General features: G+C 47.1%; 1 protein-coding gene across 1 annotated transcript; it reads left to right on the forward strand.

Moving 5' to 3' along the window:
- The first annotated feature begins 9,203 nt into the window (after nt 1–9,203).
- SPSB1 (splA/ryanodine receptor domain and SOCS box containing 1) lies at nt 9,204–22,100 on the forward strand. The gene is made up of 3 exons (XM_069742780.1): nt 9,204–9,362; nt 16,130–16,926; nt 20,344–22,100. The coding sequence occupies exons 2-3, from the start codon at nt 16,233–16,235 to the stop codon at nt 20,469–20,471; spliced, it is 822 nt and encodes a 273-aa protein (XP_069598881.1). The 5' UTR covers nt 9,204–9,362; nt 16,130–16,232; the 3' UTR covers nt 20,472–22,100.
- Nucleotides 22,101–23,180: the final 1,080 nt, after the last annotated feature.

Below are 23,180 nucleotides of genomic sequence, written 5' to 3' on the forward strand. Positions count from 1 at the left end.
ATTCCAATAATTTTCACACTTCACTTTTTGGAACAAATGCAAAGACTCTAACACTTTCAGCCATTACTGTATAATAATGTATAATAATAATAATAATAATTACTGTATGTTAGTAATACTGAGTACGGTATTTCAGATCAACAGCCGCACTCTGCAGTCACTCTGTCTTTCTCCCCATCGCTCTATTTCTCTTACCTCCCTCACACCCCCCTCTCCCATCATCCCCCCTCTCTATGTACCTCCTCCACTATCGATCACCCCCTCTTTCTTCTCCCTCTCGGTTTCTCTTCCCTTCTCTCTCCCTCTTTTTCTTTCTCCTTTTCACTCTCTCTGAGCCCCTCTAGGCATCATCCTCCTCTCGCTTTATCTCTCCCCTCCATCTCTTCCTCTCTTGTTCTCTCTTTTTGCCCTCTCCCCTCCTTTATCTCTTCCCACCTGTCTCTTTTCTCTCTCCTCCTCTCACTTTCTCCTCTCTCTCTTCTTTGTTTCTGTCTCTCCCTCTCTCTCCCCCCACACACCTATATACACAGTATATACACAGTATATACACACACACCTATATACACAGTATATACACACACACCTATATACACAGTATATACATACACCTATATACACAGTATATACACACACACCTATATACACAGTATATACACACACACCTATATACACAGTATATACATACACCTATATACACAGTATATACACACACCTATATACACAGTATATACACACACACCTATATACACAGTATATACACACACACCTATATACACACACATCTATATACACAGTATATACACACACACCTATATACACAGTATATACATACACCTATATACACAGTATATACATACACCTATATACACAGTATATACACACACACCTATATACACAGTATATACACACACACCTATATACACAGTATATACATACACCTATATACACAGTATATACACACACACCTATATACACAGTATATACATACACCTATATACAGTGGGGCAAAAAAGTATTTAGTCAGTCAGCAATAGTGCAAGTTCCACCACTTAAAAAGATGAGAGGCATCTGTAATTTACATCATAGGTAGACCTCAACTATGGGAGACAAACTGAGAAAAAAAAATCCAGAAAATCACATTGTCTGTTTTTTTAACATTTTATTTGCATATTATGGTGGGAAATAAGTATTTGGTCAGAAACAAACAATCAAGATCTCTGGCTCTCACAGACCTGTAACTTCTTCTTTAAGAGTCTCCTCTTTCCTCCACTCATTACCTGTAGTAATGGCACCCGTTTAAACTTGTTATCAGTATAAAAAGACACCTGTGCACACCCTCAAACAGTCTGACTCCAAACTCCACTATGGTGAAGACCAAAGAGCTGTCAAAGGACACCAGAAACAAAATTGTAGCCCTGCACCAGGCTGGGAAGACTGAATCTGCAATAGCCAACCAGCTTGGAGTGAAGAAATCAACAGTGGGAACAATAATTAGAAAATGGAAGACATACAAGACCACTGATAATCTCCCTCGATCTGGGGCTCCACGCAAAATCCCACCCCGTGGGTTCAGAATGATCACAAGAACGGTGAGCAAAAATCCCAGAACCACGCGGGGGGACCTAGTGAATGAACTGCAGAGAGCTGGGACCAATGTAACAAGGCCTACCATAAGTAACACACTACGCCACCATGGACTCAGATCCTGCAGTGCCAGACGTGTCCCACTGCTTAAGCCAGTACATGTCCAGGCCCGTCTGAAGTTTGCTAGAGAGCATATGGATGATCCAGAGGAGTTTTGGGAGAATGTCCTATGGTCTGATGAAACCAAACTGGAACTGTTTGGTAGAAACACAACTTGTCGTGTTTGGAGGAAAAAGAATACTGAGTTGCATCCATCAAACACCATACCTACTGTAAAGCATGGTGGTGGAGACATCATGCTTTGGGGCTGTTTCTCTGCAAAGGGGCCAGGACGACTGATCCGGGTACATGAAAGAATGAATGGGGCCATGTATCGTGAGATTTTGAGTGCAAACCTCCTTCCATCAGCAAGGGCATTGAAGATGAAACGTGGCTGGGTCTTTCAACATGACAATGATCCAAAGCACACCGCCAGGGCAACGAAGGAGTGGCTTCGTAAGAAGCATTTCAAGGTCCTGGAGTGGCCTAGCCAGTCTCCAGATCTCAACCCTATAGAAAACCTTTGGAGGGAGTTGAAAGTCCGTGTTGCCAAGCGGAAAGCCAAAAATATCACTGCTCTAGAGGAGATCTGCATGGAGGAATGGGCCAACATACCAACAACAGTGTGTGGCAACCTTGTGAAGACTTACAGAAAACGTTTGACCTCTGTCATTGCCAACAAAGGATATATTACAAAGTATTGAGATGAAATTTTGTTTCTGACCAAATACTTATTTTCCACCATAATATGCAAATAAAATGTTAAAAAAACAGACAATGTGATTTTCTGGATTTTTTTTTCTCAGTTTGTCTCCCATAGTTGAGGTCTACCTATGATGTAAATTACAGACGCCTCTCATCTTTTTAAGTGGTGGAACTTGCACTATTGCTGACTGACTAAATACTTTTTTGCCCCACTGTACACAGTATATACACACACCTATATACACAGTATATACACACACACCTATATACACAGTATATACACACACCTATATACACAGTATATACACACACATCTATATACACAGTATATACACACACCTATATACACAGTATATACACACACCTATATACACAGTATATACACACACACCTATATACACACACACCTATATACACAGTATATACACACACATCTATATACACAGTATATACACACACCTATATACAGAGTATATACACACACACCTATATACACAGTATATACACACACATCTATATACACAGTATATACACTGTAACACACAGTATATACACGGTAACAAAATTCTCATTGGGGTCTGTTACAAACCCCCAAATATAACAGAAAGCATGGAAAGTCTACTTCTAAAGCAGATAGATGAAGCTGCAACCCATAATGAGGTCCTGGTTATGGGGGACTTTAACTACCCGGATATTAACTGGGAAACAGAAACCTGTGAAACCCATAAAGGCAACAGGTTTCTGCTAATAACCAAGAAAAATTATCTTTCACAATTGGTGCAGAATCCAACCAGAGGAGCAGCACTTTTAGACCTAATACTATCTAATAGACCTGACAGAATAACAAATCTGCAGGTGGTTGGGCATTTAGGAAATAGCGACCACAATATTGTGCAGTTTCACCTGTCTTTCACTAGGGGGACTTGTCAGGGAGTCACAAAAACATTGAACTTTAGGAAGGCAAAGTTTGACCAGCTTAGAGATGCCCTTAATCTGGTAGACTGGGACAATATCCTCAGAAATGAGAATACAGATAATAAATGGGAAATGTTTAAGAACATCCTAAATAGGCAGTGTAAGCGGTTTATACCTTGTGGGAATAAAAGGACTAGAAATAGGAAAAACCCAATGTGGCTAAACAAAGAAGTAAGACAGGCAATTAACAGTAAAAAGAAAGCATTTGCACTACTAAAGCAGGATGGCACCATTGAAGCTCTAAAAAACTATAGGGAGAAAAATACTTTATCTAAAAAACTAATTAAAGCTGCCAAAAAGGAAACAGAGAAGCACATTGCTAAGGAGAGTAAAACTAATCCCAAACTGTTCTTCAACTATATCAATAGTAAAAGAATAAAAACTGAAAATGTAGGCCCCTTAAAAAATAGTGAGGAAAGAATGGTTGTAGATGACGAGGAAAAAGCTAACATATTAAACACCTTCTTCTCCACGGTATTCACGGTGGAAAATGAAATGCTAGGTGAAATCCCAAGAAACAATGAAAACCCTATATTAAGGGTCACCAATCTAACCCAAGAAGAGGTGCGAAACCGGCTAAATAAGATTAAAATAGATAAATCTCCGGGTCCGGATGGCATACACCCACGAGTACTAAGAGAACTAAGTAATGTAATAGATAAACCATTATTTCTTATTTTTAGGGACTCTATAGCGACAGGGTCTGTTCCGCAGGATTGGCGCATAGCAAATGTGGTGCCAATATTCAAAAAGGGCTCTAAAAGTGAACCTGGAAATTATAGGCCAGTAAGTCTAACCTCTATTGTTGGTAAAATATTTGAAGGGTTTCTGAGGGATGTTATTCTGGATTATCTCAATGAGAATAACTGTTTAACTCCATATCAGCATGGGTTTATGAGAAATCGCTCCTGTCAAACCAATCTAATCAGTTTTTATGAAGAGGTAAGCTATAGGCTGGACCACGGTGAGTCATTGGACGTGGTATATCTCGATTTTTCCAAAGCGTTTGATACCGTGCCGCACAAGAGGTTGGTACACAAAATGAGAATGCTTGGTCTGGGGGAAAATGTGTGTAAATGGGTTAGTAACTGGCTTAGTGATAGAAAGCAGAGGGTGGTTATAAATGGTATAGTCTCTAACTGGGTCGCTGTGACCAGTGGGGTACCGCAGGGGTCAGTATTGGGACCTGTTCTCTTCAACATATTCATTAATGATCTGGTAGAAGGTTTACACAGTAAAATATCGATATTTGCAGATGATACAAAACTATGTAAAGCAGTTAATACAAGAGAAGATAGTATTCTGCTACAGATGGATCTGGATAAGTTGGAAACTTGGGCTGAAAGGTGGCAGATGAGGTTTAACAATGATAAATGTAAGGTTATACACATGGGAAGAGGGAATCAATATCACCATTACACACTGAACGGGAAACCACTGGGTAAATCTGACAGGGAGAAGGACTTGGGGATCCTAGTTAATGATAAACTTACCTGGAGCAGCCAGTGCCAGGCAGCAGCTGCCAAGGCAAACAGGATCATGGGGTGCATTAAAAGAGGTCTGGATACACATGATGAGAGCATTATACTGCCTCTGTACAAATCCCTAGTTAGACCGCACATGGAGTACTGTGTCCAGTTTTGGGCACCGGTGCTCAGGAAGGATATAATGGAACTAGAGAGAGTACAAAGGAGGGCAACAAAATTAATAAAGGGGATGGGAGAACTACAATACCCAGATAGATTAGCGAAATTAGGATTATTTAGTCTAGAAAAAAGACGACTGAGGGGCGATCTAATAACCATGTATAAGTATATAAGGGGACAATACAAATATCTCGCTGAGGATCTGTTTATACCAAGGAAGGTGACGGGCACAAGGGGGCATTCTTTGCGTCTGGAGGAGAGAAGGTTTTTCCACCAACATAGAAGAGGATTCTTTACTGTTAGGGCAGTGAGAATCTGGAATTGCTTGCCTGAGGAGGTGGTGATGGCGAACTCAGTCGAGGGGTTCAAGAGAGGCCTGGATGTCTTCCTGGAGCAGAACAATATTGTATCATACAATTATTAGGTTCTGTAGAAGGACGTAGATCTGGGTATTTATTATGATGGAATATAGGCTGAACTGGATGGACAAATGTCTTTTTTCGGCCTTACTAACTATGTTACTATGTTACTATGTTACTATGTTACACACACATCTATATACACAGTATATACACACACCTATATACACAGTATATACACACACACATCTATATACACAGTATATACACACACCGATATACAGAGTATATACACACCTATATACACAGTATATACACACACCTATATACAGAGTATATACACACACACCTATATACACAGTATATACATACACCTATATACACAGTATATACACACACCTATATACACAGTATATACACACACCTATATACACAGTATATACACACACACCTATATACAGAGTATATACACACACACCTATATACACAGTATATACACACACACCTATATACACAGTATATACACACACACCTATATACACAGTATATACATACACCTATATACACAGTATATACACACACACCTATATACACAGTATATACACACACACCTATATACACAGTATATACACACACACCTATATACACAGTATATACACACACACCTATATACACAGTATATACACACACATCTATATACACAGTATATACACACACATCTATATACACAGTATATACACACACACCTATATACACAGTATATACACACACACCTATATACACAGTATATACACACAAATCTATATACACAGTATATACATACACCTATATACACAGTATATACACACACCTATATACACAGTATATACACACACACCTATATACACAGTATATACACACACCTATATACACAGTATATACACACACACCTATATACACAGTATATACACACACCTATATACAGTATACACACACACCTATATACACAGTATATACACACACACCTATATATACAGTATATACACACACCTATATACACAGTATATACACACACACCTATATATACAGTATATACACACACCCATATACACAGTATATACACACACACCTATATATACAGTATACACACACACCTATATACACAGTATATACACACACACCTATATATATAGTATATACACACACCTATATACACAGTATACACACACACACCTATATACAGTATACACACACATCTATATACACAGTATATACACACACCTATATACACAGTATACACACACACCTATATATACAGTATACACACACACCTATATACACAGTATATACACACACCTATATACACAGTATATACACACACCTATATACACAGTATATACACACACCTATATACACAGTATATACACACACCTATATACACAGTATATACACACACCCCTATATACACAGTATATACACATATACACACACCTATATACACAGTATATACACACACCTATATATACAGTATATACACACACCTATATATACACACACCTATATACACAGTATATATACACACACACACCTATATACAGTATACACACACACACCTATATACACAGTATATACACACACACCTATATACACAGTATATACACACACACACCTATATACAGTATACACACACACACACACCTATATACACAGTATATACACACACACCTATATACACAGTATATACACACACCTATATACACAGTATATACACACACACCTATATACACAGTATATACACACACACCTATATACACAGTATATACACACACACCTATATACACAGTATACACACACACCTATATACACAGTATATACACACACCTATATACACACACACCTATATACACAGTATATACACACACACACCTATATACACACACACACCTATATACAAAGTATATACACACACACACCTATAAACACAGTATATACACACACCTATATACACACACACACCTATATACACAGTATATACACACACACACCTATATACACAGTATATACACACACACCTATATACACAGTATACACACACCTATATACACAGTATATACACACCTATATACACAGTATATACACACACCTATATACAGTATACACACACCTATATACAGTATACACACACACCTATATACACAGTATATACACACACACACCTATATACAGTATACACACACACACCTATATACACAGTATATACACACACACACACCTATATACACAGTATATACACACACACCTATATACACAGTATACACACACCTATATACACAGTATATACACACCTATATACACAGTATATACACACACCTATATACAGTATACACACACCTATATACAGTATACACACACACCTATATACACAGTATATACACACACACACCTATATACAGTATACACACACACACCTGTATACACACACCTATATACACACACACCTATATACACATTATATACACACCTATATACACACACTCCTATATACACATACACACCCCTATATACACAGTATATACACATATACACACACCTATATATACACACACACACCCCTATATACACACACCTATATACACAGTATATACACACACCTATATACACACACACCTATATACACAGTATATACACACACCTATATACACAGTATATACACACACCTATATACACAGTATATACACACACCTATATACACAGTATATACACACACCTATATACACACACACCTATATACACAGTATATACACACACCTATATACACACACACCTATATACACAGTATATACACACACCTATATACACAGTATATACACACACCTATATACACAGTATATACACACACCTATATACACAGTATATACACACACTCCTATATACACATACACACCCCTATATACACAGTATATACACACACCTATATACAGTATACACACACCTATATACAGTATACACACACCTGTATACACACAGTATATACACACACCTGTATACACACAGTATATACACACACCTATATACAGTATACACACACACCTGTATACACACAGTATATACACACACCTGTATACACACAGTATATACACACACCTATATACAGTATACACACACACCTGTATACACACAGTATATACACACACCTGTATACACACAGTATATACACACACCTGTATACACACAGTATATACACACACCTGTATATACACAGTGCCCCTACACCTCACCCTGGAGAATGCTCCGCGTTCACCTCCCCTTCCTGACCTAGGACGTACAGTTACGCGTCCCTGTGTCACGTGGTGTGCGCCCCTGCCTCTCACCGCAGTCATCCCCGCAGCGCCCACGGCAGATCAGCGCCGAGCACATTGGCATCAGGCAGCGGATGTGCCCGGCTCCTCCTCCCCGGCTTCTTGCCGGTCGGTGCTGGCGGACATCGCACAAAGCGAAAGCGTTAAAAAAAATCGGTTTGTGCAAAATTCATCAAAGATTATGCAGAAAAAAAATGATTTTTTTATATTTTGGGGAGAGGAGGGGGATCTAATCCCGGCTCAGGAGCTGCCGGGACACAAAGGGTTAGTCCACAGCTGCTCCAGCGCCAACACGTGTTCAATCACAGATGGGCGTGGCTGGTGGGCGTGGTTAGCGCGTTCCGGGCGGGGCCCGCACTCGTTATTAGCGCACGGGAAGCAACGTGTTGGGCAGCCTGCTGGTGTGGGGCGGAGTCTTCAGAGGAGGGCGTGGCTACTGTGGCGGTTGTTCTCGCGAGTGTGTCCGGGCTTCACTCCGCCTCCTCACTCGGCGCCTCAGGGTGAGAGGAGCTCCCGGTGCGGGGAGACGCGGCTGCAGTAGCGGCACAGGGTGAGGGAAGGAGCGAGCCCGCCGGCCTGGTCTCCGCGGCCGTGTGTGGGGTGCAGCGAGGGGCCGCAGCCCCGCAGGGTTCGTGCGCTTTCTCAGGGAGCGCCCGGTGAGTGTGACGAGCATCGGCGTGAGGGGTCCAGGTGGTGCCGGGGGCGGCGGGGCCTGGGCTATGGCGTGACTTGCTGATGTCCTACCAAGAGGAGTATCTGTGCCCTGCAGGATGGTGGGAGAGTGGGGGTCAGCCTGTGCCCTGCAGGATGGTGGGAGAGTGGGGGTCAGCCTGTGCCCTGCAGGATGGTGAGAGAGTGGGGGTCAGCCTGTGCCCTGCAGGATGGAGGGAGAGTGGGGGTCGGCCTGTGCCCTGCAGGATGGTGGGGGTCAGCCTGTGCCCTGCAGGATGGAGGGAGAGTGGGGGTCAGCCTGTGCCCCGCAGGGTGGTGGGAGAGTGGAGGTCAGCCTGTGCCCCGCAGGGTGGTGAGAGAGTGGGGGTCAGCCTGTGCCCCGCAGGGTGGTGGGAGAGTGGGGGTCAGCCTGTGCCCCGCAGGGTGGTGGGAGAGTGGGGGTCAGCCTGTGCCCCGCAGGGTGGTGGGAGAGTGGGGGTCAGCCTGTGCCCCGCAGGGTGGTGGGAGAGTGGGGGTCAGCCTGTGCCCTGCAGGATGGTGGGGGTCAGCCTGTGCCCCGCAGGATGGAGGGAGAGTGGGGGTCAGCCTGTGCCCCGCAGGGTGGTGGGAGAGTGGAGGTCAGCCTGTGCCCCGCAGGGTGGTGGGAGAGTGGGGGTCAGCCCGTGCCCCGCGGGGTGGTGGGAGAGTGGGGGTCAGCCCGTGCCCCGCGGGGTGGTGGGAGAGTGGGGGTCAGCCCGTGCCCCGCGGGGTGGTGGGAGAGTGGGGGTCAGCCCGTGCCCCGCGGGGTGGTGGGAGAGTGGGGGTCAGCCCGTGCCCCGCGGGGTGGTGGGAGAGTGGGGGTCAGCCCGTGCCCCGCGGGGTGGTGGGAGAGTGGGGGTCAGCCCGTGCCCCGCGGGGTGGTGGGAGAGTGGGGGTCAGCCCGTGCCCCGCGGGGTGGTGGGAGAGTGGGGGTCAGCCCGTGCCCCGCGGGGTGGTGGGAGAGTGGGGGTCAGCCCGTGCCCCGCGGGGTGGTGGGAGAGTGGGGGTCAGCCCGTGCCCCGCGGGGTGGTGGGAGAGTGGGGGTCAGCCCGTGCCCCGCGGGGTGGTGGGAGAGTGGGGGTCAGCCCGTGCCCCGCGGGGTGGTGGGAGAGTGGGGGTCAGCCCGTGCCCCGCGGGGTGGTGGGAGAGTGGGGGTCAGCCCGTGCCCCGCGGGGTGGTGGGAGAGTGGGGGTCAGCCCGTGCCCCGCGGGGTGGTGGGAGAGTGGGGGTCAGCCCGTGCCCCGCGGGGTGGTGGGAGAGTGGGGGTCAGCCCGTGCCCCGCGGGGTGGTGGGAGAGTGGGGGTCAGCCCGTGCCCCGCGGGGTGGTGGGAGAGTGGGGGTCAGCCCGTGCCCCGCGGGGTGGTGGGAGAGTGGGGGTCAGCCCGTGCCCCGCGGGGTGGTGGGAGAGTGGGGGTCAGCCCGTGCCCCGCGGGGTGGTGGGAGAGTGGGGGTCAGCCCGTGCCCCGCGGGGTGGTGGGAGAGTGGGGGTCAGCCCGTGCCCCGCGGGGTGGTGGGAGAGTGGGGGTCAGCCCGTGCCCCGCGGGGTGGTGGGAGAGTGGGGGTCAGCCCGTGCCCCGCGGGGTGGTGGGAGAGTGGGGGTCAGCCCGTGCCCCGCGGGGTGGTGGGAGAGTGGGGGTCAGCCCGTGCCCCGCGGGGTGGTGGGAGAGTGGGGGTCAGCCCGTGCCCCGCGGGGTGGTGGGAGAGTGGGGGTCAGCCCGTGCCCCGCGGGGTGGTGGGAGAGTGGGGGTCAGCCCGTGCCCCGCGGGGTGGTGGGAGAGTGGGGGTCAGCCCGTGCCCCGCGGGGTGGTGGGGTGGTGGGGGTCAGCCCGTGCCCCGCGGGGTGGTGGGGTGGTGGGGGTCAGCCCGTGCCCCGCGGGGTGGTGGGGGTCAGCCCGTGCCCCGCGGGGTGGTGGGGGTCAGCCCGTGCCCCGCGGGGTGGTGGGGGTCAGCCCGTGCCCCGCGGGGTGGTGGGGGTCAGCCCGTGCCCCGCGGGGTGGTGGGGGTCAGCCCGTGCCCCGCGGGGTGGTGGGGGTCAGCCCGTGCCCCGCGGGGTGGTGGGGGTCAGCCCGTGCCCCGCGGGGTGGTGGGGGTCAGCCCGTGCCCCGCGGGGTGGTGGGGGTCAGCCCGTGCCCCGCGGGGTGGTGGGGGTCAGCCCGTGCCCCGCGGGGTGGTGGGGGTCAGCCCGTGCCCCGCGGGGTGGTGGGGGTCAGCCCGTGCCCCGCGGGGTGGTGGGGGTCAGCCCGTGCCCCGCGGGGTGGTGGGGGTCAGCCCGTGCCCCGCGGGGTGGTGGGGGTCAGCCCGTGCCTCGCGGGGTGGTGGGGGTCAGCCCGTGCCCCGCGGGGTGGTGGGGGAGTGGGGGTCAGCCTGTGCCCCGGTGGGAGAGTGGGGGGGGGGGCAGCCTGTGCCCCGGTGGGAGAGTGGGGGTGGGGGGGGGGCAGCCTGTGCCCCGGTGGGAGAGTGGGGGGGGGGGGGGGGCAGCCTGTGCCCCGGTGGGAGAGTGGGGGGGGGGGCAGCCTGTGCCCCGGTGGGAGTGTGGGGGGGGGGGCAGCGCCTCTTCTTGGTGCTCTTACACCTGGTTCTGTTATTGCTTTCGATCTTTTCATTACCTCCCGCGTCCAGTAATCGGTCTCTGCAGTCACCGTGGGCTGCTGTATGGTGATGTCTCCATCATCCTCTGAGTGCTGGATTGAGTCTGAGTCCTTATCTCCAGGGACCACCCTCCTTCCTATTGCAGCAAGGACCAGTCATGCCTGGGGGGCTGTGGGGCATCTGGGATTAACAGCAGTTCAGTGAGAAATGACTTCAAAGGTTATTCCAATCTAGAGGTTGTAAAGTCATTCACCCTATGATCAGTTGGGGGCTGATTTCTGGGAGTCCCACCTTTCCTGAGGAAAGTGTTGTCCATCTGCTGTATAGGCGACAGTGGGGCCCAACTAGTTTCTTACACAACTGTGTAGCCAGGAGCGCTTCTCTGAGGGGAAGAACACAGTTCTACATCTGGACTGCAGCCCCCTTGATTCTCATCAATGGTGGTCCCTACGTGCCATTGCCTGGTATTGTATGGCTGTACTGGTTACCAGCGGGACATCCGTGTCTTTCTTATGAAGACTTATTTGTAATATGGTGTTAATTTAACTCCAAGGTTCATAAGTCATCCTGTATGACAACTACTAAGGCCCATATACCCGGGCGAGTGAACTGCCGATAACGAGCGCCAATCGATGATGCAAGAAGCTGATTACTTCCCTCTTATTACTGTTCACCCTCTTCTGTTTTTGGCGGTGCATCCCACATTAATAATGTGCTTCCAAGCGATGATTGCTTACCAATCTCCCATCATGTGTCTACTATTCTCTTGTTTCACTGCTGGACGCATCACCCTTGTAAATAATCAGGGCTGGAGCACTGATTGTGTCCTGTAGATTTTTCTTTTTGGTGATTTTCATTTACAGAATCTGTTTCCTGGATGTAGTGTTAAAAAAAAAATGCATATTTGTCCTTCCTGGGTCCAGCGATGCTTGTTTCAGTGTCCGTGCTCCATATAAGACACCTGGAGCAGTGGTGGACACTCGCCCCTGGAGAAATGGAGAGTACTGTCTGCTACCAGGTGGACCAAAGTTTTCTGAACTGCTAAATCCAGGGCTGTAGAGTCGGTAAGCCAAACCCCCGACGCCTCAATTTCCCAGACTCCTCAATACTGGTCACTACTGAGCATGTACCTATAGTGCACCACAGATTCATCTCTGCTAAAAGCCAAGATCCTTAGATCAGACATTATGGTACATTTGATAACTTTTCCAAATTCTTACAAAAACATTAACCACACATCCTGCATTGTACTACTGTACCCAATTTATTATATATGGTCTGAGCCGACTCCACCAGAATACACAGATTCTGACTCCACAGCCCTGGTTAAACCCTTTTGAACACTAGTCTGTAGTTTATTCTGCAGGCACTCTAGTATTGTGGTGAATGGTAGTAGGATATATCCTTCACTAACCCATGCCGACAACACCAGTGCAACTGTCCTAAAGGACTTTTATATATCCAAAAGCAATGCCTTTCTTTCTGATGAAGGTAGCCCTTATGGGGGGTTCGCACCCTTCAGGCACTTATGGCCGATGCTGCTGACAATGCATAATTATATCTAATGGAAACTCGGACGTCTTGACTAAAGCCCCATAAATTGCTCATAAGACTAGACCACTTGCATGTGCCCCACAAAGGAATATGATGCTATCTGCTATCATCCACTGAGGACTCTCAATTCTAAATATTTTTCTATTTACAATGAAACTTGGTAATGACCGGCTGGGCTCAGTGATGCACATTAGTGGTGACTTCTCGATTGTTTGTTCCGCAGTCAGGTCTGTTGCTGCATGTCTTTTCCCTTTGTCCTTCCTGACGTAGGAGAAATGTGCAGCTGTCCTTGCAAAATCTAAAATCTGCTTATTACTGGTGATCCCAGGAACTAGAGAAGTGAGGCGACTGCCAACCACTTTAAAGGCAAAATGGGTAAAAGGATTTACACTTTTATTTGCATTAGTGGGGGGCCTTCAGTGTAGAGGGATGACATGTGAACGAAACCTATAGTGTTGTGGACAGCCATGTGCTTCATAAGTGACTTTCTAGACGTCACACAGTCATTGCCTTAAAGGGGTTATCTGGGCCTTTGCTTATTTTTCCTATGGGGCTTAGAACTTACAGGTAGTCACTGATCTGTGTGGAGTCAGAGCGATCAGAGCTGTCGCTGGGGCATCACTGCTGATGGACAGCTGCATCCCCGCAGAGCCAGCGACTGTGCACGATAACTGCACAACCCTAATGTAAATGTATTGTAGTGTGAAAGTGATAAATACCCAGGTTCTGGTACCTTCTTCATTTGGGCAGGTGGTTAATGACTGCTGCAATCCTTCCGGCGTCCCGCGGCCACTTTCCTGAAGCCCCGTGCAGCAGAGCACTCCATCTGCGCACGCGCGGCCCCAGGAAGATGGCCGCCCCCACCGATGACAGGGGGTAATAGCGCAGATCGTGCGCTGCTTCTTCACGTGCGCGCAGTGGATTCGTCACTGCGACATGCGCACACCACTACACCACCAACGGAAAGCTGGGGAAGAGCGATGTCACCACACCCACCTGACCAGACCAGCCTGATTGACAGGCGAAAACGGCGACTTTGGTAATGTATTTCGCAGCATAGGTGGGGAATCAGGGTACACTACATACACTATTGTAACGCACAGCGCAGGCCCTATTTAACAGTATTTATAGCTCAGTCTGAAAAAACGGGGTGACAGGTTCCCTTTAATGTTTGTAACAAACCTGCACAGAAAAAATGCAACAAATATCAGTGTGGGCCTAACTAATCCAGTGTTTGGTCTCTCAGTTTTTATTTAAAAAAAAAGTCTTTCACTGAGAAACGCGGCATCGCTAGGATGGGCATGTTGGCTAAAATGTGTACACTAAAAATGATGTCTGAATAAAGGCTTAATAGTTTAACATATTAAAGTTTATTTAGAGGGTTAGAGACTAGTTTCATATGCCAGCCTTGAACAGAAGCCCACTGGAATATGATCTTGTAACTGGAGATGGAATCATGTTTCTGAGATATTACAATGTTTCTTTAATTATTTATACAATGTTAAGTAAATATATTTTTGCTTGCCATAAGTGAATGTGTCTACCTCCTGCTTGCAATGTATCAGATCCTCACCATTTCCAGTGGGTCAAAGGAAATGGTTTGTCCAAATCTTTAATGGGTGAGTAGGTCCGTAGTTCTGTAAGGTCCTGGACATTATCTGAGTGCCGCGTCTACTCACTGCCCGGCTTATTCTATAGGTTTCCTTTCGGAGGTATTACAGACAGGAAGTCTGCTGCGTAAATGAAATCTCATACAATCTTCTGTATGGTTTTACATTTCCGGAGACGCTTGTGCTTCCACCTGTTTTTTGACCGAACCTTGACTACTTGTGGTTCAGCTTTCTGCTGTTGTCAGTGGTGGGAGCTGAAACTCGTTTCCCCTTAAATTGAGTCACAATTTTCTAGGAAGTCTGTGATGGTTGTAGCTGTCTGGATGTGGGGTGACTGCAGGATACCCTACTGAACTAGAAGGAAGCATTCCCAGTGTAAGACCTGAGCTGTCAGAACATCGCGTGGCCGCCTCTTGTGACGCTCCGTGTAATCCTGACCTTACTGATTAAATATTTAGGTCCTTGTGCAATGAGATGTACGTCGTCTGTTCTGGGATGTTGTAATACTATGGAGAGAATTAATGACCTTTATTTCTATACTGCTGAGCACTTCTGTGCCAGGCGGACAGTCCATGACTGGCTATACAATTATGAGCCTGACCTGACCAGCATTAAAGGGGTAGTCCAGGTGTGAAATGTCATTCCAGATCTGGAACACTCCTTCCATGGCTCATAGCCATAACCAGTCCATGCATTGTAACTGATGTGCACGGATGTCTGGATAAGCCCTTACACATACATATTAACAGGGTGTGTGTCTTCCTCTTATCTGGAGACTCCACCATGCACATTGGATGCATGGCCAGTGCTACTAAAATCTACATGAGCTGATTTTTCTTGTTAAAGCTGTTTTCTACTTTTAGCTTTTTTTCGTGGGCCACTTGCATGTCCAAAATCTCATATTTGCTTAAATAATTTCACAAGTCTTGTTTCCCTTCTGATTTGTGGTCATTTATTAACTCTTCTCTCCTCTCCATCAGACCTTGCCCTTCCAGGGCATTCTACTGGCCGGTGGACGTCAGGAGGCTGGACAACTGAATGTGATTGCCCCTGGATCTATAAAATTTGAACCTGCAGTGGAATATGGGTCAGAAGGTCACAGGAGGCATAAAGACGGTGGACATGAGGGACCCTGCATACAGACCCCTGAAGCAGGATCTCCAGGGTCTGGACTACAGCAAGCCTGCCCGCCTAGACCTCTTGTTGGATATGCCCTCGGTCTCCCATGAAGTACAGCTCCAGCACTCCTGGAATAATAACGATCGCTCGCTCAATGTTTTTGTCAAAGAGGACGACAAACTTGTTTTTCACCGGCATCCGGTGGCACAGAGCACTGATGCCATTCGTGGCAAGACTGGTTACACACGAGGCCTGCACGTGTGGGAGATAACGTGGGTCATGAGGCAGCGAGGGACTCATGCTGTCGTTGGAGTGGCAACTGCAGATGCCCCTCTCCATTCTGTGGGTTACACCACACTCATAGGATGCAACGGGAAATCCTGGGGTTGGGACTTGGGTAGGAACAAACTGTATCACGACGGTAAGAATCAGCCGAGTAGAACATATCCTGCTTTCCTGGAGCCAGATGAAACGTTCATTGTGCCGGATTCTTTCCTGGTGGTACTAGATATGGACGATGGTACACTGAGCTTCATCGTGGACGGACAGTACATGGGCACAGCCTTCAGAGGATTAAAGGGAAAGAAACTGTACCCGGTCGTCAGTGCGGTATGGGGCCACTGTGAAATCAGGATGAAATACATAAATGGACTTGACCGTAAGTAACGTTACTAATTCCAGCAGCAGAGCTCGACCATGTAGACGGTTACCATTACACTGTCTCCGAAATGTAAACTCCTGTCTCCATGTAGTGTTTGCTCTGGATAATCTCTTGTAATTTGGCTCCTGCAAGGAAAGGTTACCTGTCCTTATTCTGCTGGATTCCCAGCCTGCATTCATGTTTAGTCAGTGAACTGTAGATGATCATTACTGGTGTACAAAAAAAAACTTGCTGGGTATTCACCAGATGTAAATGGCAGTGGTAACCACTTCTCAAACCTGGTGTCCTCCCAGTAAAAACACTTATACGCACGACTGGTGTCAGCGCTGGCCTCATTCTCCTTCTGTGACATCCCAAGGATTGAGGGCATCGGCTCAACTTGTCCAGAGTGAAGCCAGAACTGACGGGAATCTGTCATGAGAGCTGGCGCTGACACGCTCCCATCGGAGGGGCATATTGGTGATATTTACTGGGAGGAAACCTAAGGGGTTGTCTGAGGGCACAACTCCTTTAAATTTCCACTAGTTAAATAGATTTTATATTCCTTGGGAGACTACAGCCTCTAGAAGATGCGGTCACCGCCTTTCAGGGCTTATCTCCAGCATTCTATAATGCTGTAGATAAGCCCCAGATCCGACCTGCAAGTAAAGAAAAATGTTTTACTATACTCACCCGAGGTCCGGTCCAGTGCCTCCCATCTTGTGATTCTGACGCTGGGCCTCTCTGACCTTTCCCAGCGCCTGCGCACTGCAGCAGGAGGGCGGCATCGCAAGAAGATGAGGCGCCGACCTGCGACACCCATCGGACCGGCATTATAGAATGCTGTAGATAAGACCTGAAAGGTGGTGGCCACATCTTATAATGGCCAAAACAGCTGACAGGCTTGCTTTAAGGGGTTGTCAAGTATTGGACAATCCCTTTCATCCCAGTTGTAAGCTTGTTTGCCACTATAGATAGAGGGGAAATTCAAGCAAAGTCTGAGGCCTGGTAGACCCTCCTGGCCACCAGTGCAATCTGTAGCCAGAAAAATCCATCTGTAACTTCTAAGAACTGAGCAGTTACACAATGGAAATTTGAATACATGATTGAAAGGTATTTTAAAGGTGTTTGATCATCGGCATATGCCCTAAATACCTGACAGTCAGGCCCCAGAGCCTCATCCGTGTGCAGAATTGGGTCACATTCAGTAAGTGTCTGGCTGCAGGGGAGGGGGCCTTTTGTATACACAGAAAACACAACGATTTACCATAGAATTGGGTATCTGTGCGAATTCCTCACCTATCTGACATCTATATCATAGTACGCCTTTAGGATATATCCGCAGGAAATGTGGGGAAAATGTACCAGTATTCTGCCCTGCAAATTACAATATTTAACCAACATATCTTCTATGATGGCAATAACCATCACTATGGTGGTGACTGACATACTTCAGACTGCCCCTGCCATGGTGCAAACAGTAAGTGGCCGTTGGCACACAGGGTGCAGGTGGGCATTCTGGTGGCACTGCTGGATTACACAAACCTGCTGCAACCTCTTCATCAACTAACCCCAGGATAGATGATATTTTGCTGATCAGTGGGGGTCTGACCCTTGGACCCACAGTGATTGTTTCTTTCTCCAGACTTGGCACTTTTATCACTGGTATGAAAGGAAGAGGCCTGATTGTAACTCCATTAAAGGTACCGTCACACTTAGCGACGCTGCAGCGATACCGACAACGATCCGGATCGCTGCAGCGTCGCTGTTTGGTCGCTGGAGAGCTGTCACACAGACAGCTCTCCAGCGACCAACGATCCCGAGGTCCCCGGTAACCAGGGTAAACATCGGGTAACTAAGCGCAGGGCCGCGCTTAGTAACCCGATGTTTACCCTGGTTACCAGCGTAAAAAAACAATCAGTACATACTTACATTCAGCTGTCTGTCCCTTGCCGTCTGGTTCCTGCACTGACTGCTGGCCGTAAAGTGAAAGTGAAAGCACAGCGGTGAGTCACACAGCGGTGACTCACCGCTGTGGCTGTGCTCTGCTTTCACTTTACGGCCAGCAGTCAGTGCAGGAACCAGACGGCAAGGGACAGACAGCTGAATGTAAGTATGTACTGTTTGTTTTTTTACGCTGGTAACCAGGGTAAACATCGGGTTACTAAGCGCGGCCCTGCGCTTAGTTACCCGATGTTTACCCTGGTTACCAGTGAAGACATCGCTGAATCGGTGTCACACACGCCGATTCAGCGATGTGTACGGGGAGTCCAGCGATGAAATAAAGTTCTGGACTTTCTTCCCCGACCAGCGATCTCCCAGCAGGGGCCTGATCGCTGCTGCCTGTCACACTGGACGATATCGCTAGCGAGGACGCTGCAACGTCAGGGATCGCTAGCGATATCGTCTAGTGTGACAGTACCCTAATTCTCTATGGGGCTGCAGGGAAAAACAGCCCAACGTGGTGCTCTGAATCCCATAGATGAATGGACCGTCAATTAAGCATGCACACATGGATAAAAGTTCCTCATTCTGCCCATTTTGGTGCATCCCATATATCAGATCCCACCAAACTGTTTTCCCTGGAAGCCCCTTTAACTAAGCAATTGTATACCCCTGACCTGATTCTAATAGCCAAGATAAGACAAACTCCCCCCCCACCCCCCTATTAACAGCCGCTCTAAAGTTGTACCCATCACCTTGCTTCTTGCTGTGGACTTCACACTCTATAACAGAGGATGAAATGTGCAGCACTGAAGGCTACCGAGTGACTCATAAGATTGCAAATAATTCATTTCATAACATATATTCGTATATTGCTGCAGCTTTTGACACGTTATGCGGTTTCCCACTCTGTTTTTTGCATGTACTCTTAAACCTGCTGCATTCTGGCCTCCTAATGCGATCCTGTTGGTCTTGGGCCTGGCATGCTGAGGGTGGTGGGAGAGACAGAAGTGTTACTGGAGGATCGAAGGCATTTTTAGAAACCGGAGCCTGTACCGCTGAGGCGAGCGCACATCGGCAAATATTGTGTATGTGTCCTTTCCTAATGAACAGGACACATGTACGACACCTGCCGATAGTGCACAGATCCCGTAATTTAATTGGCACTGATCAGAACAACCCAAAGTCTGCAGCTTGTGCATGGTTCACATACTTCATGATGGCTTCTCGTGCTGGCTGCTTACCATGGCTAGTACTGTCTGGACACTACGTGCCCGGCAACCTTCGTCTGTGAGCACTTTAGGGGGTAATCTCTGATCATAGTCTTCATATCCTCTTGTGATAATCTATAGTAGATGGGGATCCAACATAAGTGTGTGATGGTAAACGCAGCCATGGCCTGACTGTAAGCCGTATGTCGCCTCTGTAGAGGAATAAGGTGTGATGTTTGGTACCTGCCCGGCACTGACCCTTTCTTGCTTCTCTTTACAGCTGAGCCCCTTCCTCTGATGGACCTGTGTCGACGAGCCGTCCGCCTTGCACTGGGAAAAGAGAGACTAAATGAAATCCCAACTCTTCCATTGCCAGCGTCCCTTAAAGGCTACCTACTGTACCACTGAGCCCCCCGGCTGCTCACGGACTAGTTGCCCAGTGCTATGCATCCCCAGACTCCACTCTCGTCCTTAACGCTTGATGGTAGGAGGCTGGCGGTACAGTCTCCTCACGTGCATGCTCCTGGCTACAGAATACCTCCAAGTTTTATCTATCTGGGATCTTGCAACAATTTGGGGTTTTGTATGAAAGACATCTGAATGTTGCGTGTGACGTAGAGAAGTGCTTCATGTGTAATGAGTCGTGACCAATTGTTTTTTTTTTTTTTTATTAACTTAATGGTCTTTTGTACAAGGTGACTTTTTTTTTCTCTGCCCCATGATGGGCTCTTATGATGTATGTCCTATGCATTTTAAATGTCTTGTCGTCTTACCGTTACCGTGCCTCAGAACACTACTCGGAGTATAACCTCGCCGCTCCCAGGATCACTACTTCATTTACGTGGCTTGTGTTGGCTTGTGTTATCTGTAGCTTCAGAAATCCCCCTGTACTTTCTTTTTTTTTTTTTTTTTTATATTAGACATCAAAATAGTGAGACCTGTATATTTGATGGAGACTTATAGGCTGATGCTCTACAGATTTTTATCAGCACGCACCACAATAGTAATGGTGGAGAGAGCAGTGCGGCACCAGTTAGTTATGTAGTCTGGACTCTTAACTTGCTGCCTGTTGATTAATGCCAATTATTGGAAAGTGTTCTTTTTGCCATGGGTACTTATGTGCAATATAAAAGCTGAAGCCTTAACATTTATTGCATTACACTAGTGTAAAGAGACTGTCTAGTGACAAATCTGCATTTTATGCCCCCACCAAAAACACCACTCAACCCACAGGACTGATGCATCAGACGGCAATTGATTACTTTTTTTCTTTTTTGCATCACATTAATTTATTATTTTTTTTTTTTTAATGCCAGTCTCTTGCAATAGACCAAATACTTAAGGAGCATTAGGACATCTGTGCACATTGGAGGTCTAAGGCACGCACTGCCAGGTCTCTCCCCACCCGAGCACGGCAGCTTCATGGCTTTTCTGAGGCTGTCCTTTTGTGCCATTCCACTCGGAAGTTGGGAAGAAAATAAATGATGCGATCTGCTACACCTCTGCTTTAGTTTCCCACCACATGCCATGTAGATGGAGTGAAGGCAATATATGCACAGGTACAATGGTAACGTTTTTATGTCTTTGTGTGTAAGGTATGTGAATTGTGATAAGTGCACCGGTCACACCGGGGAGGCAGCAGGTTGTCAGATGGTCTATGCCTAATAACATTACGGCCATATCCTGCGTGCGTAGATCACTGCCATGGCTGCCTACCTGGGTGACGGGTGCACTATATACACTGCTGCTGTAGGGTACTAAGATTGGAGTTTTAAACAAAATTAAAAATGCACAACCATGCCAAGACGGTTAGGGTGACTCCTGTGCTAATTGTCACCGTGCTTGTGAGCAGTTTTGCTGGATCTGGACACTTGCTGCATTGCACAAACTTTTTTTTTTTTTATTTCCTGTGCAAGTAGTCTTCCATCTTCAAAGTGGCTTAGAGTCCCCTACTGTCTACAAATTGCCTGTACAGTTTTAATCTCTTTATAATTCTGTAGATAATTATGTAATAAAGAAATAGTTTATTAAGTATAAGATGCATTGTGCTCATTCACTTCACGAACGCCTGATGGGTGTTGTAGTGTCTTTCTGCAAAATTCACATTATTTGGTTCTTGTTCTGAGGATACGATACACTTCTTGGGTTATAGGAGCATTGACCTGGATCTGCATTTTACACACTAATATTCATATCTTCTCTACAGCAAACGCTGCTGCAGGGAAGATATGACTCGCGGCTTCAGCACTAGTGGGGGGGGGGGGGGTCAGCACTTAATGTAGCGCTGTCTCCTACACGGACTGCACACGGACAATGTCCGTGTTTTACACGGACCCATTGACTTTAATGGGTCCGTGTCATCCGTGCGCTCCCACGAACATTGACATTCCTCTGTGTTTGGCACACGGAGACACGGTCCACAAAAAATCTGACATCTGAAAAGATGCATTGATTTTTATGTGTCTACGTGTGTCAGTGGCTCCGGTACGTGAGGAAACTGTCACGTCACGTACCGGAGCCACTGACATGTGAAACCGGCCTTAAGGACTGATGTCAAACGCCTCTGGTCTCCTGGTATCTTCATGGACATGGTGGTCCGCACACAGAGGGTGACTTGCAGGTGTATGCCAACGGCCTAATTCTGGAGGGCTGTGCATAGCGTAAGATCAGTGCAATTGTCTCTGTGCATAGTGTAAGATCAGTGCAACAGTCTCTGGAAAAATTTTTTTTTTTAGCATTTTTCACTAGTGGCCATTCTCGGGCACTATCTCTCTGCTTCTATTGAAGTGAATGGGAGCTGGACAACATTGATCTAGGAGGGGCCATAACAGGCATCAGATCCCTAAGTATGGGGGGTCATCAATATTGTGATCACCTACCATACAGAAAAATGGCAGCAGATTGTGCAGTATTTGCAGGGTCCTGGTAAGAAGCGCCATATGCTCAGATCCATACTTGCTTCCTTCCAGCGTGATCTTGACATTGTCTCTAGACTTCTAATTGATTCCAAAAATGGATCCGTGGCAGACGGACTATATCAAGGTAAAGAGGAAGTGTTTCTAGTTTTAGCACCCTTTAACCATATGTGGACTGTCTGGTACGTTGCTCCCCCTTCCT

The sequence above is a fragment of the Ranitomeya imitator genome, chromosome 10 (genome assembly GCF_032444005.1).
Source record: "Ranitomeya imitator isolate aRanImi1 chromosome 10, aRanImi1.pri, whole genome shotgun sequence".
NCBI classification, from domain to species: Eukaryota; Metazoa; Chordata; class Amphibia; order Anura; family Dendrobatidae; genus Ranitomeya; species Ranitomeya imitator.

Bases quoted from the DNA above. Each gene is read 5' to 3' on its own strand.
- SPSB1 (XM_069742780.1), top strand. From the start codon at position 16,233: ATGGGTCAGAAGGTCACAGGAGGCATAAAGACGGTGGACATGAGGGAC. The intron at 16,927-20,343 runs GTAAGTAACGTT...TTCTCTTTACAG, and splicing joins ATACATAAATGGACTTGACC to CTGAGCCCCTTCCTCTGATG.